A 27,538-nucleotide genomic window follows, 5' to 3' on the forward strand; every position below is an offset into this window, starting at 1 on the left:
ACATGTCACTTTCTCAAACAACTTTTTCTCAGCCAACTTTTTCTCAGATAACTCAGTCTCTCCAATGTCCTCCTTTTTAGCCAACTCTTTCTCGGACAACTCGGACTTTCTTTTGCCCTCCTCTTCAACCAAATCCACATCTCCTCTGTTCTCTACCCTTTCAACCATATCTACATCTCCTTTTCCTTTAACCATATCTACTTCTCCTCCCCCTTAAACCGAATCTACATTTTCCCTATTCTCCTCCCCATAGAACTCGCTATGTTCATGATTTTTAAACATATCTTCTAGACTCTCTTTACAAACTATTCTCGTCAGTCTGCCAAGTTCACCCCTTAACTCTTTATTAAGTTTCCTCAACTCTTCATTCTCCCTCTTCAACTCAGCATTTTCCCTCCTTAAGCTTTCAGCTTCACTTTGGTGGTGTTCAGGGTATAATACCTCTTTCTTTTCCTGGGTCAGTTCTAATCTTACTTTGATGTGGCAATTGGGAACATTTTCTAGCTTGAAATTTTTTTGTACTTCATTCGCTAGTCGTTCCATCGACCACTTTGTAATCCGTGGGAAGCGCACAAGTCTCGCGTACTGGCTCACAAAGTTTCACATGCTCACACAAAAAGTATTGCATATAACATGCGAATTTGTATTAGCAACATTTCAATAGACTTCTTTTTCCAACATATGACATCTGCATTGGATATGTAAATATGAATAAACATATGTAAAGTTCAATTTTCATATGCAAATATAGATTTTCATATGCAAATTTCTATTTTCATACTCCTGACAGGTGATATAGACTATGAAAATATGACTATGCATATGTGAAAACAAACTTACATATGAAAATACTAAAATGCAAACAATGTAATGTTAGTATCTTACCAACATATGACATCTGTCTTCATATGTAAAAACCAATTTGCATATGCAAATATATATTTTCTTACATGTGAGGTCATATAGGATATGAAAATATAACTACGCATATGTCAAAAAACAAACTAAACTTACATATGAAAATATGAATTTGTAGACAATGTAAGTATCTTACCAAAAGCTGAATGATGCATCCTGAAATTTTGAATGGACTACCGCTATCCCACTTCTAAAAAAAATCAATCAGTTCTGAGTGAACTGAGGTAGCCCATGACACACTCCACATAGCTTCAAAAGTCTCAACATGCTTCGAGAAGGACCAAACAAGCTATTCCACTTGCACCACTACTTACAAATACTGTCATCACCAGAAAAATGATGAGTAGTCTCACCATATCTTCAATATCCGTATGGTCTATTGAGTCTACAGTCTGGTTCAAGATTTATTTTACAACCCTTGTTGTTAATTATCTTGTTAACTCCGGAGAAACGTCTCAACAGAAACGGTGATCCAGAAATAGCTTCGTCTATTCTCGTTCCTGACTGGAAAACAACAACTTTCCCCATCATGGGAAGCCCAAAGGTTACAGGCACGTTAGATGGACATAAAGGCACAAACTGATTTCCTATCTTAAACTTACGTATCTCTTTGCACCAACTGCTTAACAACTTTATAATGATGTGGCTTGGTTTCTCTAACATTCTATTATCTACCTTTCCATCAACTAAAATCATAAAAAGATTGCCAAAAGGAGTTTCTTTCATCTTGGTGAAATGAACATCCCTAATTCTTCCCTTCAAATCTTGCACAAGTTTTAGCATTAACAATGTAGAAGAACGGAATACCTTGTTAGAACTAGTAGATTTTACATCCTGTTGCAATACAAATTCACTTGTAAAAATACGAATTCACATTTAGAATATGCTTAAATACGAATTTACATATGAAGCTATATATATATATATATATATATATATATATATATATATATATATATATTATTGTACTTTTATATATGAAAATGCAAATTTATATAATAAATTAAGCATTTTCATATATAAATATAGAAATTCTCATATATTTACAAACAAATTTCAAAAATAAATATGATTCTCACCTTAGATTTCGTCTTTTTATCGGTTGTTGCTTTCTTCCCTTTTGTTTGTGATTGAACCACTCGCTTCATTCTCACTGGAGCATCTTCTTTTGAAATTTTTGATTTCTTTGTTTTGTTGGGTGTTTCTCTCCTCTTTTTGGGTTGTTTTTCCATTTTATCTTCTATGTGAATTTAGTTTTGCAGGATATCTAGGGTTTGCAAGAAGAGAGGATGCGGCGAGAAGAAAGAGAGAAGAGAGAAATTTGAGATCTAGGTTTATATGTGTGGGGGTATTTTAGTCAGTTCGGGTGTTTTAGAAAAAGCTGGGGTTTTTATGGGTTAGTACATCATAGTGAGGGGGTTTTTATGTAGAATGTTTATGAACCAGGGAGATTAAACCCAAAATCTGGTTTGATAAAATAGCTTTTAAGAAAAAATCTCAACTAAACATGTTTATTTAAAAATTATTTTTAGAATAAATTTTTTTTGAGAAAAACTGATTTTTTGAAAAAATGAAATCCAAACACCTACTAAGCCTCAAGTCCACATATACAATATGATCATTGACTATCTTTAATTTGCAAGCAATATCGGGTGAATGACGCTATCAATCTCTTTCAGGAAATGGTTGACAATGGAGTTGTCCCAAATACCATTACTTTCAACTCTTTAATTCATGGACTATGCGGCATTCGTTAACTGAAAGGAGTCATCAGCTTGTTTGAAGATATGTCCAGAAGGAGCATCTCACCGAATGTTGTAACCTTCAACATTCTCATCGATGTCTTTGGTAAAGAAGGTAGGACCAGTGAAGCACTTCAGGTGTTTGAATTATATTTGATGCTTCAACGAGGTATAGTGCCTAATGTCGTCACATATAATTCTTTGATTCGTGGCCTATGCATCTCCAGTAATTGGAATAAGGCAACTGAATTGTTACATGATATGATTAGTCGAGGAGTCTGGCCAAATGTGCAAACCTATTATGTTTTGGTTGATATTTATTGCAAAGAAGGGAGGGTTAGTGAAGCGTATGAGCTATTAGAGGAGATGTTTCAAAGAAGTGTGACGCCTGACACATTCACATACAATGTGTTGATGGATGGTTATGGTTTGCAAGGTCGAATGCAAGAGGCCATAAATGTTTTTGATTTAATGGTGGATGGTGGTGTGGAAGCTAACGTTGTTAGTTATAACACTTTGATCAGTGGTTACTGCATAGCTAAGAGAGTTAATGAGGCTATACTATTGTTTAACGATATGACCTACAAGGAAGTGAAACCTGACGTTGTTATATATAACACATTTATTGGTGGCCTATGTAAGGTTGGGAGAGTTGTGGATGCAAAGAAGATTTTTGAAGACATGCAAACTCATGGACAAACTCCAGATATTGGCACATATAGTACTTTAATAGAAGGTTTGTGTGCTAACGGTGATCTTTCTGAAGCAATGGAATTGATTCATTCGATAGAAAGAAATGGGTTAAGAGCCAATGTTGTGATTTATAATAGTATTATTCACCACCTGTGCAGAGAAGGAAATTTGTTGGAAGCAAAGGAAATATTTTACAACCTTTCTTCAAAAGACGTGCTGCCCAACACCATAACATTTAACACAATGATCAGTGGCTTTTGTAAGGAGGGGATGCTCAATGATGCTCAAAGTTTGTTCATTGAGATGGAAATGAGTGGTGTATCTCCAGATGACTATACATTTAATATCATGATTCAAAGATTTCTCGAGGAAAAAGATACTCAAATGGAACTCAACTATCAAGAAAAAATGATTGATAGGGGTTTCTCGACGAGTGCTAAAACTATGTCTATGATATTGAATTTGCTTGTGAAAGATGAACCGAATGATGAAGGTGTTGGAAATGTGAATGAATTTGTGTCCTCATGGGTTTGAACCCATGACCTTTTGTATCTACTACACTCTAATGTGGGGGGCTTTAGTCCCACATTGGTTACTAAACTTAAGACTCTTAAGTTTATATTGGTTGTGTCCTTATGGAGGGATAGTGTAGAGAGATATAAGGAGGTGCTCGCACGCACACAAGGCCTCCTTGGTTTGGGAGCTCCAGAAAACCTTAGTGCGCGTGTGCCCACACACGTCGCGCGCAGGGGGGGGTGCAAATCCACCCAATTGGGCTTCAGCGTGGGTGCGAAGATCATTGGGCTTGTTTTTGCGTTTTTGGTCTTCTTTCCAAAACTGAAAAATGATCTTTCCTTGATTCGAGTCAAACAATAAAGGCAATAGCCCGAAGTTTTTTTCAGATCTATAAAACTAAGGTCTCTCTCCTGTTTTTAGGAAATAGGAAAACACAACATTATTTTCCTCTGATTAAAAACTGGTGCGAGTATCTTTGAGAGTTCTGCAGAGTGGTCATTGGTCGGTGACACGCTCATCCACCGTTGTATCCGGGAGACGACGCTTGAGGTCGGCAAACCTACCATACCGGGCGTTTTTGTCTTTAAGGAAATTGTGCGAGCACAATCCTCGATGATAAGTTTTACTTCCTTTCTTATTCTGTGTTTTCGATACTAGATTCATACAATCTTAAGGCGAAAAAATCGATTGTCTAATAACGACTGTTATTATCTAGTATTGTGCTCGTTGTTGTTAATACTGCTAAGATGGAAAAACCTAGTGATGAACCTGGTCGTTCTGGTGGTGTGGAGAGATGGGAAAAGAAAGACTATTTATGTAGAAATTATATACTTGATTGTCTTTCCCTTGATTTGTATGATGTTTATCTTTGTGTAATGAATCGCTCTTGAATTGTGGAGTTTACTTGATAAGAAGTATGCTACTGAAGATGCAGGTTCTAAGAAGTTTCTTGTAGGAAAGTTTCTGGAATTCAAGATGGAAGATGGGAAATCTGTTGTTTCTCAAGTGGAGGAGCTGCAAATAATTATTCATGAGATTTTGCAGGAAGGTTATAAAATCTGCAAAGGCTTCCAGGTTGCTTCCATCATTGAGAAACTCCCTTCCTCGTGGAAGGAGTACAAAAACAGTCTCAAACATAAGAAGAAAGAGATGACACTAGAAGATCTGATCGTCAACCTTCGGATCGAGGAGGATAACAGAAGAATTTGAAATCAATGTGGAGACTTCAGAAATGAAGGCTAAGGCTAACCTGGTGGAAGGTAACGCTGCTAGTTCTTCTAAGTCTAAATCAACTAAATTCCCCGTCAAAAAGAAACCATATGCGAACAAGAATAAACAGTCCCAACCTCACTTTAAAAAGAAACCTTACAATCCTGAAATTCATTGCTATGTAATGCGGATCTCGAGGTCATATAGCCCGGTTATAAATTCAAAAAGGTCCGAATGATGGGGAAGAAAGACAAGGCACAAGCAAATGTAGTCGGGGATGGTAACTTTTCTGCTTTGGGTTCTTGAGGTTAACTTGGTGAGTAACATGATGGACCGGTGGGTAGACCTTTGGGGCTACCAAACACATCTGTGGCACTAAAAGTGCATTCGTCCTTCACTCCTCCGGGAGAAGGAGAAAGTCCGTTCATGGGTAACTCATCTGCTTCTAGAGTTGAAGGAAAAGGGACTATTAATTTGAAGTTCACTTCTGGAAATGTTCTTAATTTGAAGGATGTTCTTTATGTTCCTGATATTAGGAAAAATCTGGTTTCTGGTTCCCTTTTAAGTAAGAAGGGGTTCAAACTTGTCTTTGAGTCAGACAAATTTGTTCTGACTAAGGGGGGAGCCTTTGTGGGTAAAGGTTATTTAGATGAAGGCTTGTTTAAGCTCAATGTAACTGATTTTGATTTAAATAAAGCATCTACTTCTTCTTATATGGTTGAGTCATTTGATCTGTGGCATAGTAGACTTGGACACGTTAATAATGTTTCAATTAAAAAACTGATGCATCTAGGTAACATATCCAAGAATACTATTTCTGAAAATAAGAGATGTGAAGTATGTGTAGAATCTAAATATGCTAGGAAACCTTTCAAAAAGGTAGAAAGAAACACTGAGTTGTTGGCATTGATTCACACTGACCTATGTGATCTTAAAGGTTACATGACTAGAGGAGGTAATAAATATTTTGTTACATTCATTGATGATGCTTCACGTTTCTGTCATGTTTATCTTCTTAAGAGTAAGGATGATAGCTTAGCTAAATTTATTTCCTTTAAAACTGAAGTTGAGAACCAGTTAGACAAGAAAATAAAAATAGTTAGGTCTGATAGAGGAGGTGAATATTCTGGTCCTTTCAATAAATTTTGTGAAAATAATGGTATTGTACATGAGACCACTGCCCCTTATGCTCCCCAATCCAATGGGATAGCAGAGAGGAAAAATAGGACTCTCAAAGATATGATCAATTCAATGATCAATAGCTCTGGGGCTTCTATGAACCTATGGGGGAGGCTTTGCTAACGGCCTGTTATATTCTGAATAAGATACCTTTTAAAGACACAGATAAAACTCCATATGAGATGTGGAAAAATAGGACACCGACTTATAGATTCTTTAAAGTGTGGGGGTGTTTGGCTAAGGTATCTATACCAACACCCAAGAGGACTAAACTTGGCCCTAAAACTGTAGATTGTGTCTTTATTGGGTATGCCGTAAGAATAGCGGTGCCTCTGGTTTTAGTCTTGAAATCTAAAAAATAAATTTGTTGATGATAATACCATTATTGAGTCTAGGGATCTTTGTCTTTTTTGAGGATAAATTCCCATTTATTGAGAGATCGGGGAGGGACTCAGAAGTTCTTCTACACTTGCTCCTAGAGTTCGAGAAGATTCTTCTGGCGAAGATGAAATTGAACTTCGGGAGGAGCAAAGACCTAGGACTAACACCTCTTTTGGACCTGATTTCCTTACTTTCTTAGTAGAGGAGGATCCTCGGACCTATTCGAGAGGCCATGTCATCTTCTCGATGCGATTTTTTGGAGAGAGGCCATTCTAAGTGAATATGAGTCCATTATAACCAATAACACTTGGGATTTTGGTTCGGTTGCCCTGGTTGTAAAACTATTGGGAATAAATGGTTATTTAGAAAGAAAAACTTATGAGATGGATCCATTGATAAATATAAAGCGAGATTAGTAGCAAAAGGCTATAAACGAGAGAGAAGGGTTTGATTTCTTTGATACCTACTCTCTGTGACAAGGATTACATCTATCAGAATGTTAATAGCCTTTGCTTCTACTCGTAATCTCGTAATTCACCAAATGGACGTTAAAACGGCATTTCTAAATGGGGAATTACAAGAGGAGATATATATGGATCAGCCAGAAGGGTTTGTCTTAGAAGGCCTTGAGAGAAAAGTTTGTAGGCTAAAGAAATCTCTTTACGGTCTCAAACAAGCTCCTAAACAGTGGCATGAGAAATTTGATAGTGTGCTAATCTCTAATGGTTTTAATATTAATGAGGCAGATAAATGCATTTATTGCAAATTTGAGGAACAATCTGGTGTAATTATCTGTTTATATGTAGATGACATGTTGATCATTGGAACCAGTTTAGAGACCGTTAATAAGACTAAATCTTTTTTGAGTAAGCATTTTGACATGAAAGATTTGGGTATCGCTGATGTCATTCTTGGCATTAAGATAGTATATAATTCTGATGGAATTACTTTGTCTCAATCTCATTATGTAGAGAAAATGCTTAAAAGATTTAATCAATTTGACTGTGTACCTGCCAGAACACCATATGATCCTAGTATACATTTGACAAAAAATACTGGATTAGGTGTATCTCCTTTAGAGTTTTCTAGGGTTATAGGTAGTCTCATGTATCTTATGAACTGCACTAGACCCGACATAGCTTACGCCGTAAGCAAACTTAGTAGATACACCATAAATCCCAGCAATGAGCATTGGGATGCTCTTATCAGGGTATTGAGATATTTGAAATATACTTCAAATTATGGTGTTCATTATGGCAGATATCCAGCTGTGCTTGAGGGGTACAGTGATGCCAATTGGATTGCTGATTCTCAGGAATCTAAATCCACTAGTGGTATGTGTTCACTATGGCAGGGGGTGCAGTGTCTTGGAAATCATCTAAGCAAACTTGCATTGCCCGTTCCACTATGGAATCTCGAGTTTATAGCTTTAGACAAAGCTAGTGAGGAGGAAGCAGAGTGGATCGGGGAATTTTTGATGGATATCCCGCTTTGGCCTAAACCCTGTTCCCACTGCTCTCTATTCATCGTGATAGCCAAGCTGCTATCTTGAGGGCCAAAAATACTTCCTATAATGGGAAATCTCGACATATTAATTCGAAGACATAACACTTGTCGCGACGGTTGTTAAGAGATGGGATCATAGCTATTGACTTTGTGAGGTCAAAAGAAAATTTAGGTGATCCTTTAACTAAAGGCCTGGCTAGAGAGTGGTTTTTTAGTACATCGAGGGGATGGGGCTAAAGTCTATTAAAGACTAATTGCCTATTTAATTAAATCACCGATAAGCGACACCCAACCTTCGTGAATGGAGATCCCGGGATCAAGGTTCAATGGGGAAACAAGTTATCTGCGTGATTTGTGGGGGGTACTACACCTAGAGTGAAAACTCTGTACCCATCCCTATGATGTAGTAGTACCCTCTTCGTATCTTTTAAAGGATGAGTGAATACTCTTAATGCTTTCTATATTTGGTTTTTCGATTGGGGTGTAATGATACAATACACTCGATAGAGGCACCTATATGAGTGAGGAAGTAAAAGCCGCTTCCTATGAGAACTTATAGGCTTGTTCTCTAGAGCACTCATGAAAAACAGGAAGCTCATGGGCTCACTGAGCACAAGCGAGGGAACTCTATGATGATTTTTGAAGTTATGTGTGTTACCCGTTGACTAGGCTTACATATAGGTTGAGCGGTTCAAGACTAAGGTCACCGGTCAACTAGTAATCGACGGACAAACACCAAGCGAAGGTTCAAGTCATTATGACACCTTGACCCATTCATAACTTCTTCATACTCGGACATTCTTGTTTTGTTTTTCTTTTCTTACGTTTCTTAATAATTCCATTCATGTGAGGGATTGTTGGAAATGTGAATGAATTTGTGTCCTCATGGGTTTGAACCCATGACCTTTTTGTATCTACTACACTCTAATGTGGGGGCTTTAGTCCCACATTGGTTACTAAACTTAAGACTCTTAAGTTTATATTGGTTGTGTCCTTATGGAGGGATAGTGTAGAGAGATATAAGGAGGTGCTCGCGCGCACACAAGGCCTCCTTGGTTTGGGGGCTCTCGGGAGGTGGGAGCTCCAAAAAACCCCCACACACGTCGCGCGCAGGGGGGGGGTGCAAATCCACCCAATTGGGCTTCGCGTGGGTGCGAGTACTGGGCTTGTTTTTGCGTTTTTGGTCTTCTTTCCAAAACTGAAACTGTAGCAGTCTTTCCTTGATTCGAGTCAAACAATAAAGGCAATAGCCTGAAAGTTGCGTTTTTTCAGATCTATAAAACTAAGGTCTCTCCTGTTTTTAGGAAATAGGAAAACACAACATTATTTTCCTCTGATTAAAAACTGGTCTGGAGTATGCTGAGAGTTCCTGCAGAGCTGGTCATTGGCTGGTGACACGCTCATCCACTGTTGTATCCGGGAGGCGACGCGGAGAGGTCGGCGGCTACCATACCGGCGGCGTTTTTCGTCTTAAGGAAATTGTGCCGAGCACAATCCTCAGTGATAAGTTTTACTTCCTTTCTTATTACTGTTTTTCGATACTAGATTCATACAGAAGGTACATATATTCTGCGCAAGTTCTTGTTGAGTGACAAATAAAAGCGTTAGTATGCATGTTGGTTGATGGCTCATTTGCTCAGGTTTTGTTCTTAGTAATATTTCCTTGTGTAGATCCCGCCCACGTTGATGAGCTCGGTAACTTGAATCTTCATTTGTTAAATCACTTACTGCGTTCGTCGGTAACATTTCTTTCTTTGTCGATCATTTTTCCACTTTTTCCCTCATTTGAGCAAGAATTTTTCCTCATTCCTAATCTGTGCGACTCTGTTTTATATAATACACACCCAATACAATGGTGCACTTGTCATGTATCAACTATTGAAATCGGCTCATATGTAAGAAACCATATTCTTGCTGATATATATCTATGTCAATAGACAACATAAGCAATTAATGGTAGGCTTGTGTGCTAATGATAGTCTTTCAGAAGCAATGGAATTCATTCATTTGATGGAAAGCAATAGGTTAAGAGTCGATGTGATTTATATTATATTATTTTCTGCATGTGCGAAGAATGAAAACTGATTGAACCAAAAGCTAACTTTCTGTTGTTAGCTTTAACATAATGAGGTTGGGCAAATGGACAACGTTGTCCAAATTTTTAAAAAACAGGTTAGTCTGCATGGAGTAGATAGGGATAGGGATAGGGATAGCATAAACAACACTATTTACTAAAGTACTTCTATCAGCCATAGATAATAACTTATTAGTCCAAGAGTTAAGCTTATCAAGCACTTTTTTTTTTATCTTTCTGTATTCTAGCAGTACTAATATGATTAGGTTTAGAGGGGTTAAATTCAATACCTAAATTAAATAAGTATTATTAGTGTTAGACAAAGGGATTTTAAGGATTCGAGAAACCAATTTTTTTATGTCTATAATGAAGGTTATGGCTAAAAATTAGAGAAGCAAACTTCCCAAAGTTCACAGATTGCATTGTCCAAACAAATCACAATATTTATTAATGCAGTTAACCACATGATGAGATTCAACAATATTAACTCTCATAAAGACAAAACAATCATCAGCAAACATGAAATGAGTAATAGGGTAGATGATTTAGAGATATTAATGCCATGAATATGTTTAGAAACTAATAAATTAGAAATATGTCTAGAAAAGAATTTTGTATATATAATGAGAAAAAAATAAAAAAAAATAAATAAATAAATAAAAAATTGAGAAACAAGAGGAAGCTTATAGAGCTAACCAGCATTGTTTCATTCCATCAATTTTGATATTTTGGTTTCTTGGCACAACAATCTATTGAGCTCCTTAAGAGATTGCAGAAAGTTATGGACTACAACGTAATGACAGCTGGTTCTAACGAATTTATATTTAGGAGGATAAGATTTGCTATTCAGAAAGGACTTGCGGCGCAGCTTGTTGCACGCTTGTTCTAATTATTTGTAAAATTCGTTATCATTATCAATAAAAATTCCACTTAAAAAAAAAAAAAAGGATGGAGGCTCTCCTTGCCTTATCTTCCTAGAAGCAACAAATCTACCATGAGGGAACCATTCAAATTTATAGAGAAAGAAGTATTACTTAAGTAGATGTTGATCCAATTTAGCCATTTAGGACAGAATCCAAACTATTTTAAGATTTGGAGAAGAAAAGGTCATTCGATTTGATCAAAAGCGCCCAATAATCACGTTTAACTGCGGAATTCTGATGGGATCCGGTGCATTAGTACTGGTATGATCGCACCCGAAAGTATTGGGATTTTATTTTTAGTTGACCCAACTCATGTTCGAACTTACACCCATTTTAAAATCGAAACAAACTTCGCTTAAAACTAAATTAAGAAAAAAAAAATGCAAAAGATTGAGGGGTGCAACCAGTGGTGGAGCCAAAAATTTCATCCAGGTAGGGCACTACAGAATGTGACTACTAACGATAAATTCCTAATATGTTTAGGAGTATATCGCAATAACCTTTTGAATATGAAAACAACACAGTTTCACTTTAGCGCATGTTGCACTTGATTAGGGGGAGTATTTCTACTACCACGTCCATGAGTGATTGATCAGGTATATGCTTACTAGGAATTTATCCATATCTAATTATCTACACAAAAATCAATTGCATACACTATAAAAAAAATATATATATTCCTTAAAGGCTAACCAAACAAGTGAAAAACCCGACAAATTAAACATACAAACACAAAGTCTGAGAACATAGTATAAACACACGGTCATTTAATCCCTCCCTTGACCCCTCTGTCCTGTTTGACAACTTTTCTGAAATATTAAAATGTCCAGACCATAAATCCTTGGATTTTTTTTTATAGAACTATTGCTTGTCGTCGATACTAAAAATTGAGCCTTAGACAACATAACCACATAACTACCTACTACAATCCAATATTTTAATAAACTTCATCCAGACCAATTTCATAACCTTTTCTTAATTGACAATGATATAATTACTCTTTCAAACAATTACAATGCAATGTTGTACAACCCAATTAACATCATTATAAAAGTATGAACATGGCTTCTTGAACCCCCATAACCAAAACAACACAATCCGCAGATAAACTAACAACCCAATTTCAGAAAAACAACAATTGGATCATTACTTTAACATACTGTAAAGTATAAAAGAACAGACGAAATTACCTTAGGAAATAATTAGGAGCATAAACAATCTTTTCGGTCCTTTAGGGCCTATTTGGTGGCATGGATTGGGTAGCTTGTATAATGAATAAGGCCTTTAATAAGGTCTTTAGTTGTTTGGTCATGTTTATTTACTGATCAAATACGGGCCACAACTTATGAATAACGGACACAAAAAAACCCAATAATCGGTATAACGTTATCTCTTGATTTAGCTACGATTATGATACTCATTGTGTAAATTAGATCGAGAGTTGCAACAAAAAGCTTTTTTTCTTCACGCACTCATCTCCCTCCATTCCTATATCCTCCACCATGCAAGCACTTAGCATCTACTCTTCACCTCCTCCATCTTTCATCATCGAAAAAAAAAAAAAAAAAAAAAGCCACGTCAGTCCAAAATACCATCCCCATTCATCATCTCCCATCGACTACTAACGCCACCTTCGCCGCACCACTCGTGCAATACCACCACCACCCCTTCCTTTCACTGATCGGCCGAGAAATTAGCTTCTCGCTATGTTGTAGTGATTAGAAGCCATTGGACTTTGCTCCTAATTTGCTCCGTCGGTCGCTTCTACATTTCCAAAGTGGACTGATCCCTTGAAAAGCTTCTGCTGCTGCTGTTGAGTCTGTCTGGATCCATACCTTGGTCCATCTATATGTACCGCTTGGACGACGCTTTCCACAATTGCTTGGAACTTTAATTCCATTAAGCACAGAGCAAGGTTTGTCGGTTGGGTTTGTTGGAGTTGGGTTTGCTTCCATGCTATGTTTGGTGGTTGGGTTTGATTTATGGTAGTGCTTTTGTTTGTTGTGGTTTCGTATTGGTGTCGTCTGTTTTTGGGTTCAAACATAGGGTGTCGTCATCATGCTCTCTCAGAAGAAGCATGTGCATTGTCCTTTTCGTGAGTTTGACAAGTGCAAAGATGGGGCCAATGGTGGTGGCGGCTTTGCGGTTTCGTATATCAAAACTCACATTAAAAAACAACACTTGGGTGGTCAGGGAGATATAGATAGCCTGCGGGATAAGATTAAGAAGGACATAAGTTTATATTTATCCCTTCTTAATTTTTTGAAAACGGTGAACAAATGGATATGTGGCCACTGTCTCAGCATGCATGCATTAACCATACCATGTCGTCATTCAGGAGGCATCACAAAACCACCGAAAATGACTGATAATGGAGAGTTGGGATGCCTTATTGTTGGTATACCAGAACCACCGCTTATCCCTATGACTATGCAATCTGCACTCACATCACAAGGGGACGCTAGTGATATCCCGAGGCCTCAGGGTGTTGTTCCCTCTCTTGATGAGATGTTACTTGATAGGGCATTTCGTATACCCTTTCGCACTGTGAAAAGTATACCACGTGCATGTCATTTGGCGTTTTCTGGTGCATTGAAGTCTGCTCTCTGGGATATTACGGTTGATCCTAGTTCAGTTTTGTCATGGGTTCGTCTTCTCCTTCTCCCGTGCTGCACTCTATAGGTTTTCCAACCACAGAATCGTCAGGAACGTTGATCTGGTACTAGGAAAAACCTTCAGCAGAAACAGATACTCCATGCGTTGACGATATGGAACGAGCCTGGTGGACTGTTTCACCTCTTTAGAGTCCGCGGTAGAGCCTCCTTCAATCCAGCCACCCGGCGATGACTGTTTTACTCGAATGAAAATGCCGATGCTTCTGAAGGTTGCGATGGACATTTTACGGCATTTGTAAAAGTGTTGTCATCATCGTGGGTAAGCCCTAACTTCGGGCAGAGACTATCCAAGCATTAGAGGAGAAACACCCGGTCGACAACCACCGTGAGACCAACTGATTTCCTTTTGCGAGCCTCCTTTATTTGTAGAGAGAAATACCCTTTTGTCATGCATTAGGTCGTTTCGAAAAGGCACTTCTTGTGGCCGTGATGGTCTCCCGAGCTCGGCATTTGTTGGATGCTATGAGTGGTGCCGCAGCAGCCTATATCGTCCCGATTTGCTAGATGCATTGACCCCAATGGTGAATCTTTGGTTCTGAGGGGCGTTGTCCACAGCCGTTAGCTGAATTCATAGCGAGTGCTCCGCTTACTCCACTTCTTAAAGCCGGATAACGATGATTCGGCCCTATAGCCGTGGGCATGGTTTGGCATCGTCGGTCTCTAAGATTGCAATGAGAGGAGTTTCGGTGATGTGGTTGGGTACTTACGGGATTTCCGGTATGGGGTGGGTGTTTTCGGTGGAGCAGAGGCGATTTTGCATTTGTCAACCGTATGGTGTATGCTAACAGCGACAATAGCTCTCTTTCTATGATGCTGGTAGATTTTCAAAATGCTTTTAACATGGTTGATTGGACCATCATGTTGAAAGAGGTTCAGTATCCGATGCCCGGCTATTGCCCCTGGGTCGAAAGTACTTGTATTGTCACTGCGAGGGTTATCGTGGGGATGGCTACATATGGTCTCAAGCACGGGTCCAAAGAAGGCGACCCTCTAGGTCCCCTTCTATTTGCACTGGTGTTGCATCCTCTTATTCTACGGATCCAGTCCAGTTGTCAGTTATTGCTCTAAGGCATGGTACTTAGATGATGGGACTCTGGTCGGGGATACAGAATAGGTGGCGACAGCTTTGGGTATGATTAAGGAAGAAGGACCTTCTTATGGGTTGGTTCTTAATGTGGCTAAAACTGAGATATTTTGGCCATCACTAGATTCACGTCGCTCTACTCCTGGTCTCTTTCCTTCAGATTTGTCCCATCCTCAGCAGGGGGTCAGGTTGCTTGGAGGTGCAGTTAGCACTGATGCATCTTTTGTCATGGGTCTTATTCGCAAGCGTATTGACAAGGCTATGACTTTGATGGACTGTTTGGCTGTATTAGAAGATCCACAGTGTGAGTTAGCACTCTTACGAGCTTGTGTTGGGCTCTCTAAGTTGGTCTTCGCGATTCGTACTTGTCCACCATCCTTTTTCGGAGATTTCGGACTTTTGATCGGCATCTCCGCAGTGTTCTCCAGGGTATTGTGGTTTCTGATGGTCTTGGCTTCGGTGATTTACAGTGGCATTTATCGACACTCCCATTACGTCTAGGCGGTTTAGGTATTTATTGTGCCACTGATGTATCTACATTTGCTTTTGTGGCCTCTCTCACCGTCGACTTTCGAGCTTGAACCACATTCTTAGGAGTTGTGGCCCAGTACCTTTGGACGAGATTCTTGATGTTGCTAGCAGTGCATTGAGTCTCTGTCTACCCGATTTTGACCTCAGTTCTATGGCTGTGAGTGCTACCGTCCCCTCAAAACCACAAAAAGTTTTGGCGGAAGCATTCTATGGTAAGATTGTTCTTTGGTCTTGAGAGGGAGTTTGTGTTATCTGCTTTCGTCGTAAAGCGATCATTGGATGCTTCTGGTCCGTAACATGCAAAGGATTTCCTACTTGCTATTCCGATGGAGGGACTTGGACAGCGTATGTCACCGGTAGAGTATCGTTCTATTCTCCGGTACCGTCTCATGATTCCTTTGTACTCTGATGGTGGTCTATGCCCTGTGTGCAAAAAGAGCGGACTAGATACTTTTTGGGGACCATGCAAAGATATTGTAGATATTTCCTGTGCTTCAAATACGGACATGATCATGTCGAGATATTTTATGTGATGCATTTTGGAGATTTGGGTATGCAGTGAAGAAGGAGGCTCTGTGAATTTTTCTCCGATCCGAATGAGGGGAGATCGACACCCCGACTGGATGGATGTATTGATCTACGGTTGGTCCGAGGGGAGGCATGCGTGTGTTGATGTAACTGGAGCCTCTCCATTAGTAGGGCTTGGGAATGGAGTCTTTGAGGTGGGAAAAGCAACTAATAGAGCAGCGGTGGGTAGGGAAAATTGAGAAAACGAGGAGGCTTGTAGAGCTAACCAAAGATTGTTTCATTCCTTTCGGTTTTGACACCTTTGGTTTCTTGGCACAACAGTCTGTTGAGCTCCTTAAGAGATTGCAGAAAGTTATGGACTACAACGTAATGACAGTTGGTTCTAACGAGTTTGTTTTTAGGAGGATAGGTTTTGCCATTCAGAAAGGACTTGCGGCGCAGCTTGTTGCACGCTTGTCCTAATTATTTGTAAAACTCGTTATCATTATTAATAAAAAAAAAAAAAAAAAAAAAAAAAAAAAACCCCTCTTATGAGCTTGTGTTGGGCTCTCTAAGTTGGTATTTGCGATTCATACTTGTCCACCATCATTTTTTAGGGATGTAGCTAAAACTTTTGATCAGCACCTTCACATGGTTCTGCAGGGTATTATAGTTTCTGATGGTCCTGGCTTCGGAGATTTGCAGTGGAGTTTAGCGACGCTTCCATTACGCCTTGATGGATGGGTTAGGTATCTATTGTGCATTTGATGTCTCTACTTTTGCTTTTGTGGCCTCCGTTGTCAGACTTTAGAGCTTCAGAACCACATTCTTAGGAGTTGTGGTCCAGTGCCTATGGGTGAGATCCTTGATGATGCCACCAGTGCATTGCATCTCTGTCTTCCCATTTTGACCTTGATTCTCTGGCTGTGAATGTTACCATCCCCTCAAAACCACAAAAAGTTTTGGCGGAAGCTTTCTACGATAAGATTGGTGTTAGTGTTGAAAGGGAGTTTGAGTTATCTGCTCGTCAGAAAGTAGTCATGGGATGCTTGCAGTCGGAACATGCAAAAGATTTTCTACTTGCTATTCCAATTGTGGGACTTGGACAACGTATGTCACAGGTGGAGTATCATGTCATTCTCCAGTACCGTCTTATGATTCCTCTGTACTCTGATGGTGGTCTTTGCCCTGTATGCAAAAATAGTAGATTAGATGCTTATGGGGACCATGCAACACATTATAAAAAAAAATTGGGTTTTAAATACCGACATGATCATGTTAGAGACATTTTGTGTGATGCATTTTGGAGGGTTGGAGTACAAGTGAAGAAAGAAGCCCTGGTTAACTTTCTCATTGATCCAAATGAGGGTAGATCGACACTTCGGCCTCCGGATGTCTTGATTTATAGTTGGTCTGAGGGAAAACATACATGTGTTGATGTAACTGGAGTCTCTCCGTTGGTAGGGTTAGGGAATAGTGATTTTGAGGTGGGAGAAGCAGCTAAGAGAGCAGCGACAGGAAAGATGGAGAAGCATGAGGAAGCTTGCAGGGCTAACCAATATTGTTTCATTCCGTTTAGTTTCGACACTTTCGATTTCTTAGAACAACAGTCTGTGGAGCTCCTCAAGAGACTTTAGAAAGTTATGGATATAGTAACGTTATGACAACTAGTTCTAACGAGTTTGTTTTTAAAATGATAGGATTTGTTATTTATAAAGGACTTGCGGTGCAGCTTGTTGCACGTTTGTCCTAATTATTTGTAAAATTCATTATTATCATCAATAAAATTTCCACTTAAAAAAAAAAAAACAAAACAAAACAAAACTCCATCTTCACCTCTTTCGTCTCTCTCCACATAATATCTTTTAATTTCTCAAAAGATTTAAAGTGGGAATTCCTCCATATTCTCAAATACATTAAACCCAATTTAAATTGGTTATTGTTGCTCTAAAAGAAGTTGATGTGATTTATCTTTGTGAGTTGTTTTTGTAAATTAGTTGTGAAGTTTTATCCAATAATCTAATTTTGGTTGAATTGAAGGTTGAGATTTTAATTTGAAGCCTTTTGGATTATTTTTTGTATAATCTTTAAAGTTTTTTTTTCTTTTTTCATTTAATTGGGGTGAGATAATTTTGGTTGGAGAAGAGAGATGGAACCAAACACTTTCTACATTGATCTTCCATGGGACATCAACAACAAGAATTGGATACTCCAAATATGATCAAGTACTACGTTATACAACACTAATTGTTATTGTCGAACAGAGTCTTAACAACGCATAGATCATTTGCACTTAGGCTTTTTTCACACTTCAATTAGTTTTTTTTGGGGGGGGGGGGTGGGGTGGGGTTGTAGCTAGACAGTGGGCCTTAGGTAGGGTAGTAATTAAGTTAGCAATAGTACTATTTTTTTTTTAACCAGAGTTCAGGGCCCTAGGCCTAGGCTGGTCCATGAATAGATCCGCTATTGGATACAACACTAGGATTTCCCAAGAGGTCACCTATCTTAGAATTATTCTCGCCTAAGCACGCTTAATTGCAAAGTTCTGATGGGATCGATGCCTTGTGCATGTCTAATTTGATAGCCATGCAACCATGAATACATTTTTTTCTCTGGAGTTGATGGAGGATCTCTTGGAGGATGATAGTATTGTCAGTAGTCTGCATTTTAGGTTAAAAATAGCATGGACCAAAATATCACCGATATATCCGATATATCGCTGATATATATATATCGGTATTTTGGTACGCCGACATCGATATTTTTGATATATATCCACCGAATATAGAACTCTTTTTTCCCGATATATATTGGAATTTCCGATATATATATATATATATATATCGACCGATATATACGATATATCCGATATAAATTGTTGACTTTTACTGATATTGTTGACTTTGACCAAATATTATTGACTTTAACTGATATATTTTCGATATAATAGACGATATTTCCGATATAATCGACGATATTTTCTATATATCGACATACAAAACAAAATTTTGACTGGTCACAAAAAAAATAGATATATCCGATATTTCTGATATATCTAATATATATCGGTTTTTGGGTATACCAATATATTTATCGATATCAATATTTTGGGCCTTGAAAAATAGTAGCGAAGGCTGATAGGTTAATTCGCAAGCACTCAAGCACATGGAGAAAGTTCTTAAACAAGAAAACCACCAACAAATCGAGCAAGTAATGGGCCAGAAATAAAACGACATGGGCCTTGGCCCACATGCTTTTCTTTTTTGAATCAGAAGTTTTTTGACACAGTGAGAGTGTTGCAGCAGGTGTGACCTCTTTTTTGTCTGTTTGTTGGATTTCCATGGCGATGTTAAGGAGGGTTACTTCTGCTAATCTCCTTCCTCTCTTCCCTTCTCTTTCATTCTTTCGTTTCAAAACGACCACAAATCACCCACATCACTCATCTCCCACTTCCATGGATAATGACCACCTTCATTTTCATTTATTAGAGAAATTGGTTAGAGATCGTTCTAAATCAGGAACACTTGGCCTTGACGAGGCATTGGGATTTTTCAACCGTTTGATTCGGTATCGACCCTTGCCTTCCATTCACTCTTTTACTCAATTGCTAGGAGCCCTTGTCAAAAGGAAACACTTTTCTACTGTTTTATCCATGTACAATGCAATGGGTTCCGCTGGAGTCCAACCTGATATTGTTACGCTTTCTACACTAATCAATTGCTGTATTGGGGAATATTTTAAAACGTGGGTTTCAACCGAATGCTTTTACTTTTAACGCTCTAATTAAGGGGATGTTTTTGGAGGGAAAACCGACACCTGCTTTGGAATTGTTCATCAATTGGTTCTGCAAATCATTAAATTCAGATACTCCCCTTCAATTGATGAGCTCAATGGAAAAGGAAAAGCTGAAGCCGGACATCCACATATTCAGTATGATCATTGACTGTCTTTGCAAGCAATATCGGGTGAATGACTCCGTCATTCTCTTTCAGGAAATGGTTGACAAGGGAGTTGTCCCAAATACCATTACTTTTAACTCTTTAATTCATGGGCTATGCAGTATTCGTCAACTGAAAGGAGCCATTAGTTTATTTGAAGATATGTCGAAAAGAAGCATCTCACCTAATGTAGTAACCTTCACCATTCTTGTCGATGCCCTTGGCAATGAGTGTAGGACCAGTGAAGCACTTCAGGTGTTTGAACTGATGCTTCAACGAGATATAGCGCCTAATGTCGTCACATATAATTCTTTGATTCGTGGCCTATGCATCTCCAGTAATTGGAACAAGGCAGCTGAATTGTTACATGATATGATTAGTCGAGGAGTCTGGCCAAATGTGCAAACATATAATGTTTTGGTTGATACTTATTGCAAAGAAGGGAAGGTTAGTGAAGCGCATAAGCTATTAGAGGAGATGTTTCAAAGAAGTGTGGTGCCTGACACATTCACATACAATGCGTTGATGGATGGTTATGGTTTGCAAGGTCGAATGCAAGAGGCCATAAATGTTTTTTATTCAATGGTGGATGGTGGTGTGGAAGCTAACGTTGTTAGTTATAACACTTTGATTAGTGGTTACTGCCGAGCTAAGAGAGTTCATGAGGCTATACTACTCTTTAACGATATGACCTGCAAGGAAGTGAATCCTAATGTTGTTACATATAACACCCTTATTGGTGGCCTTTGTAAGGTTGGGAGAGTTATGGATGCGAAGAAGATTTTTGAGGACATGCAAACTCATGGACAAAGTCCAGATATTGTCACATATGGTACTTTAATAGAAGGTTTGGGTGCTAACGGTGGCCTTTCTAAAGCAATGGAATTGATCCATGCGATGGAAAGAAATGGGTTAAGAGCCAATGTTGTGATTTATAACAGTATTATTCACCACACGTGCAGGGACGGAAATTTGTTGGAAGCAAAGGAACTCTTTTACAGCCTTTCTTCAAAAGGGGTGCAACCTGACACCATAACATATAACACAATGATCAGTGGCTTTTGTAAGGAGGGGATGCTCAATGATGCTCAAAGTTTGTTCATTGAGATGGAAATGAGGGGTTTATCTCCAAATGACTATACATTCAATATCATGGTTCAAGGATTTCTCAAGGAAAAAGATACTCAAATGGCACTCAACTATCATGAAAAAATGATTGATAGGGGTTTCTCGACGAGTGCAGAAACTATGTCTATGATATTGAATTTGCTTGTGAGAGATGAACCGAATGATGAAGGTACATATATTCTTCGCAAGTTCTTGTTGAGTGACAAATGAGGGCGTTAGTATGCATGTTGGTTGATGGCTCATTTGCTCAGGTTTTGTTCTTAGTAATATTTCCTTGTGTAGATCCCACCCACGTTGATGAACTCTGTAACTTGAATCTTCATTTGTTAAATCATTTACTGTGTTCGTGGTGACATTTCTTTCTTTGTCGATCATTTTTCCATTTTTTCCCTCATTTGAGCAAGGATTTTTCCTCATTCCTAATCTGTGCGACTCTGTTTTATACATTACACACCAAATACAATGGTACACTTGTCATGTATCAACTATTGAAATCGGCTCATATGTAAGAAGCCATATTCTTGCTGATATATACCTATGTCAATAGACAACATAAGCAATGGAAGGCTTGTGTGCTAATGATAGTCTTTCAGAAGCAATGGAATTCATTCATTTGATGGAAAGCAATAGGTTAAGAACCGATGTGATTTATATTATATTATTCTCTACATGTGCGAAGAATGAAAACTTATTAATGACTTATGCAAGGTTGGGCAAATGGACAGCGCTGTCCAAATTTTTAGGAAAATGCAATGCACAAGGATGACACCAGACACTACTGTTTATAATGCACATAGAGTTATAGGTGGATTTTGCAAGAATGGGAAAGTTTCAGCTACAAAAGAGATTTTCAAGGGCATGCTAGTGCATTAGGAAAGCCCAGACTTAGTCACCTACCTTGTATTAATGGATGGACTGTGCACAAACAACTGTTTTCTAGAAGCAATAGAACAGTTCCATGTGATGGAAAACGATGGGCTGAAGGCTGACAATGCAATTTACGACATCATCATTGATGGCTTGTGTAAAGCTGGCATACTGTTTAAGGCACAGAAACTTTTCTACAGTCTCCTAACTAAAGATGTGGAACTTAACTGTAGAATTTATGACATAATGATTTATGGATTTTGTAAAAAAGGAATGTCAGATGAGGTGGAAAATTTGTTCGAAGATATGATAGAGAAGGGTTTGGCTCCAGATGATTTCACTTTTCATATCATTGTTCAAGGATTTCTTGCTTCAAAAGAATGATAAAGCAATAATGTTTCTGAAAACCATGGTAGAGAAGGGTTTCTCTCCAAATGCACAAACTACGTCTATGTTGTTGGACTTGCATGCTGACGGTGAACCAAATTTTGAGCGCATACAAAGGTGTCTTAAGTTTTTGCCAAAAGGCCGAGGCAAAGGTAATATTATCAAAGCTGAGTTCATTGTTGACAAGTTCCTTTGGGAGTACTAATTAGTGTCGTATTCATCAATTATTTGTGCAGGTGTATTTGTTTTCAATGTAGCCTCCTCTAAGGAATTCCATTATCGTGAATGACTACGATATTCTTTATTTGTGCCAATATCATTTCATTTTAACTTTAGCTCCAAATGAAGGTGTTGTTAGGGAAGTTTATTACAGGAAAAAAATTGGACTGTTTGAACTCTGTAGGAATGAAACTCAAATTGCTGAGGTTTTTCCTTCCCTTGTTGTCTATATATTGTGTAAGTTTCTTTGGTCCAATACACATGGTTTTTGTATGACAATTGGAATTCTACAGCCTACAGGTGTTTCCTGGTAATGGTCTTGACTACAACGTGGATGGGCTCACACAAGCTAACTCATTATAGATTAGTCAAGAGAATGTTGCCAGATAATCATTGACCTATATGCTTAAATATGCAGGGGAAACAGTTTTGATATTTGCAGGGCATCAAGGTTGCGATAAGCAAATCGCCCTTGTGGAGGAGTTGCACCCTAGGGAATGGAGACAAGTGGTGATTACCTGATAACAGTGGTACAATGTTCTGCATTTTTTGTTTTAGAAATATTAGCAGTATGACTCATGAAATTTTGATGCAGGGTATTTTTTGGAGAAGCTGCTAAAATGGTTATGATCAGCAGAGTTTTTTGAAGACCCTTATGAGGGCGTCCAGGAGGTCTGTACTTCGTATTCAAAACCTTTTCTTATATACACTTGTTATTCTCATTTTTGAACTGACATTTCTTTGTGCTTATCTGAAGCTTTACGCTGAACTTGAGAAGTGCCCAGGCCACATAACAAGTGTTCCATACTATGTACTAGTGAGAAGTAAAAATCAGCCAGCACCACATGCATACGTTGCTTACTGAGAGGGGTTTTTTTTCTTCAGATTAATGGGAAAACAAGCTCAGTGGTCTTTGTAAGAGCTTTTTAAGCAGCTGCCTAAGACAGTTTAACTTGGGGTGCTGTTGTTGGTGATTTATTAAAGACTACTTTTGTTCTGTTTTAAACACGACGATGTTTTGCATATGTTGGCATAGTTGTTCACGTATTTTATTAAATCCATTTTGTATCCATAGCTATTGAAACAGGTTGCACAATTTGTGAAGTAACGAAGATGGATTCGAAATTACATTTGTCTACTGTGATATAGCAGCTAACACTAAGCTCATTGGGTCACATTATTGAAATGGACAGCTGCCGATGACGATGATACCTTGAGTCCTTGACCCTGAATTGTATATAGCTGAAATATGGGGCACCATTGTTACAGTGTGGTAGTGTTTTTTTTTGAATATTTTCGGCTTTCAGGACAAAGATTTGGGAAATGGCAATGCAGAGATGACAAGCGTTTATAGGATTGTTGGTTAATCGAAAGGGGACTTCTTCTCTTTACAAATTTCATTCCATACCCACATTAACAACCAGAAAATACAACTACTCAAAGTCGGATTGATTTCGAGTGTTTTGTAAGAGCATGATGTAATAATTCAGGAACACTTGGCCTTGATGAGTCATTGGGTTTTGTAAGGTGGGGATGCTAGATGAAGCAGAAAACTTGATCAATGAAATGATCGAACGAGGTTTAGCTCCAGATGATGTCACATTTAATATCATCATTCAAGGATTCTTGCTGAAAAAGAATGATAGTAATAAAGCAATGCACTTTCTGAAAACCATGACCAAGAAGGGTTTCTCACCAAATGCAGGAACTACATCGATGTTACTGGACTTGAACGCAGAAGGTGAACCAGATTTCAACCGCATGCAAATGCTTCTTTAATCGTTAGTTGTTGCCAAAAGGCTGAGGCAAAGGTGAATCAAATTTTTACCACATACCATTCATTTCTTGGAGTACTAACTAAATTGTTCTACATTTGCGCCTTAGTTTTCGTTTATAATCTTCCTCGAAGTAACTACATTATTGTGAATTTCTACGTTAGTTGCTTTACTTTTTTCTTTTTTCTTTTATTTACATAATATCATTTCATGGGAATAATGTATTTCTTCCTCTTTGTGGAATTGTTGTTTGCCACGGGGTCCCTGGGACATACGTTTTGCCTCTGTTCTCTATAACTTTACTCTTTGTTGTTCTATGGGTTGTGTCTCTGCTCGAGTTTTGGAATGTTACAACTTACAACTTATGTTGCAATCATTTACAATCTTTGCTAACGTAGAATGGTGACAGAGGCCTTGAAACTTCTATGATCGTTGAAGATAGTTCCCCTGATGCCACTTTCATGGCTTTTCTAAATCCGAGCAATGGAAGGAAGGGGCCAATTTGTTTTGGTGAAACATCAATATGCGGAATCTTACCTGGTTTATGTACATTCAGCTAGTTAACTTTTCAGTTTCAAAGATGGAATGCCTGAAAAACTCCATTAGTTATTGCTAGAGATGATTAGAAAAAAAACATTAAACCGGATACTGTGATGTTGAACTCGTTTATTGATTGTTATTGTTTGCAAGGTGAATAGATGAGGTGATGGAAGTTTTTATTCTATGGCGGAAAGAGGTTGTGAGCCTAATACAGTTACCTTGATGAGGCCCTGAACATTTTCAGTTCAATGCCTGAGAAAGTGTTCAAATCTAGTTACAAATAATATTGTTGTAACCTTTAAATGCATTGATTACAGAAATGCTTGAGAGTTAATGGTTTCTGCAAAGTTGGAATATTCAGTTGCAATTGATTTGGAATGTATAATACAATCATTGATAATCTTTGAAGAGAGAATGATCACAAAGGTCATGACACTGTTTTCAGGTTTGATCAACGGAGGCATTTTACTGGATGCCATTACTAATAACTCTTTAATTTGTGGCAGCTGTACTTCAGGTCATCAGAAGGAACCATCCGAACTGTTTGATGAGATATCGAGATGTGGCATCTTGGCTAATGTCACTGCTTTCAATGATCTAATTGATGCGCTTTGCAAAGAAGGAAAAAATTAATGGAGCAATAAAGGTCTTCAGCTCTGTGGTGGATGCAGGTTACAAGCCAGATGCTGTAACATAACACAATGATTGATGGGCTTTGTAAAGGAGGGCTATTGGAAGAAGCTAATTATTTACTTATAAAAGTTGAAGAAAAGGGCTGCCTTCTAGATTATATTATCTTCAGTTCAATTCGTGGAGGATCTCTTCAACTAAATGACACTGAAGCTATTGTCATATCTCCAGGAAATGGTAAAGAGGAGTTTCATGCCAAAGAAATCTGCTGAACCAATATAACTCAAACTACTATCCATGGATGAACTAGATGATGACCATTGAGAAGCTTCATAAACTCTTGGAAAGCTAAAAGGAGAAATGAGTTTATGGTCAAGGAAAAACTGATTTTTGCCTGTAGAAGCAAGGGGCTGCTATGAACTCAGTATAGTGCACCCTCGGTCCACGACAAGATCATGCGTGAAGAAAGTTTCATTATGTCTGTTTACTTGTTCCCTCTGTTCTAACTGAAGAACTTGTTCAGCTATCAGGTAAGTTTTTATTGTTTGTTGTCATTATTTTGAATCCGGTGTAATAGTATCTCTGTGTAATAAATAGTATCTCGGAGACAGATGTTTATTTCTACATGTAATTGCAACTTGTGAGCAAGAGCGAAGTACAAGACATTATGAACCTAAGGATCATCCTGTAAACAGATTCTGATGTTGAGGCATTCTAGTTGGGCGCTCATTGTTGTTTGACTTGTTTCCATGAATAGAGAAAATGACATTTAACTTTCTGAAGAAATTTAAAAATTGTACTGTTGAATTGGCTGAAAGTTTTGTAAACAATAGACTGTAATGTATGAATATGATCGGTTCTTTTAGGATTTTCCAATTACCACAAAACAATATTCATTGTCCACATAACCAAAATTTTAAAACCCCTTGGTGAACACGTTATAACTACGAACCTTATACTGTTGCAGAATCTGATGTGCAAGTAAGATTATTGTTCCAAAAAAAGCACTGTCATAAATAGTCCATCCCGTAAAACCAACTGCTCATTTGGCTTAATGTGTTTATGCATTGTCGATTACAAGTCCTTCGATTGAAAACTAGTGTTCATCAAGAGGGCTAAAGCATATAATGCGGTGGCTTAGAGAATGAGTGAACCCTGGCTGCTACCTGTCAAAGGTAGCAAAAGTTTCAAAAGAGACGAGGATGCAGTTTCTATTAAGGTTCATACAATAATCTACATCAAATGGGAAGGACCTCCTTTTAATTGGTTGAAGCTTTTACGCAGATGGCTCGTCAGTTAGCAACACAGGAGCTGCTGGGTAAGTTGCATAAGAGATGAAAATGGCAGGTTATTTGGAGTGACTGCTGCATCCTACATACCACTAATAATGTTGCCGAGTTCCAAGCTTCCTTGAGGTTGAGGACTCGAGGTTCATTGACAAGATGAACTTCTGAAAAGTTCTGATTGAAAGTGATTACAAGCTTTTGATGATGTGAGGATATTTTTTGTTGGGTTAGTTAGGAATACCCATTATAAGTTGTAATTAATGTTATTCCTCATTTTCAAAAATATTAATGATATCCAGTTGCAAGATCTACGAGATTAAAAGTATCTTTGAAAATGTGGTAATCCCTAACTAACCCTTTTTTGTTACCCAACTGAAATTCAGCTAGGGTGATATCTAAATATTCGAATCCAATTTGAATTCGTATTCGAAAAATCAGATATAATCTAAAAATTTCGGATATTAGATTCGGATTCGAATATTTTTTTATGTCCAAACTAGTTTCGGATACTGCCATATCTGCATCCGAAAATATTTAATCCGATTTAAAAAATTAATAGTTATTATATATAATTAATTTAGGCACTCGCTATGATCACCTACCATTTTGTGTTGGGCAGACTCCAAAAAAAATATATTATTACAAATTTGTCATTGCTCTAAAAATCTTGTTTTGTATTGGGCACCCCTACTTACATCAAATCTAATTTGTTACAACCTCCTATTCTCCTTACCCTAAAAAACCCCACTTCAAAAAAATAATAATAATAAATAAATAAATTACCCTAAAAGACTCCACTTCAAAAAAAATAAATAAATAAATAAAAAAAC

The 27,538-nt window shown here is 38.0% G+C and overlaps 1 protein-coding gene across 8 annotated transcripts; it reads left to right on the top strand.

The window, feature by feature from the left end:
- The first annotated feature begins 19,243 nt into the window (after positions 1-19,243).
- LOC147505638 (uncharacterized) lies at positions 19,244-26,124 on the top strand. Of its 8 annotated transcripts, XM_086558130.1 has the most exons (4): positions 19,244-22,410; positions 22,495-23,007; positions 23,073-23,149; positions 23,235-26,124. In XM_086558130.1, the coding sequence occupies exon 1, from the start codon at positions 19,730-19,732 to the stop codon at positions 21,212-21,214; it is 1,485 nt and encodes a 494-aa protein (XP_086414256.1). In that variant the 5' UTR covers positions 19,244-19,729; the 3' UTR covers positions 21,215-22,410; positions 22,495-23,007; positions 23,073-23,149; positions 23,235-26,124. The 8 variants fall into 8 exon arrangements, with proteins under 8 accessions (XP_086414256.1, XP_086414251.1, XP_086414253.1 ...); XM_086558125.1 differs by having other exon boundaries at positions 19,244-23,149; positions 23,235-24,288; positions 25,299-26,124; XM_086558127.1 differs by having other exon boundaries at positions 19,244-23,007.
- Positions 26,125-27,538: the final 1,414 nt, after the last annotated feature.

Source organism: Coptis chinensis, chromosome 4, assembly GCF_015680905.1.
Source record: "Coptis chinensis isolate HL-2020 chromosome 4, ASM1568090v1, whole genome shotgun sequence".
Lineage (NCBI taxonomy): Eukaryota > Viridiplantae > Streptophyta > Magnoliopsida > Ranunculales > Ranunculaceae > Coptis > Coptis chinensis.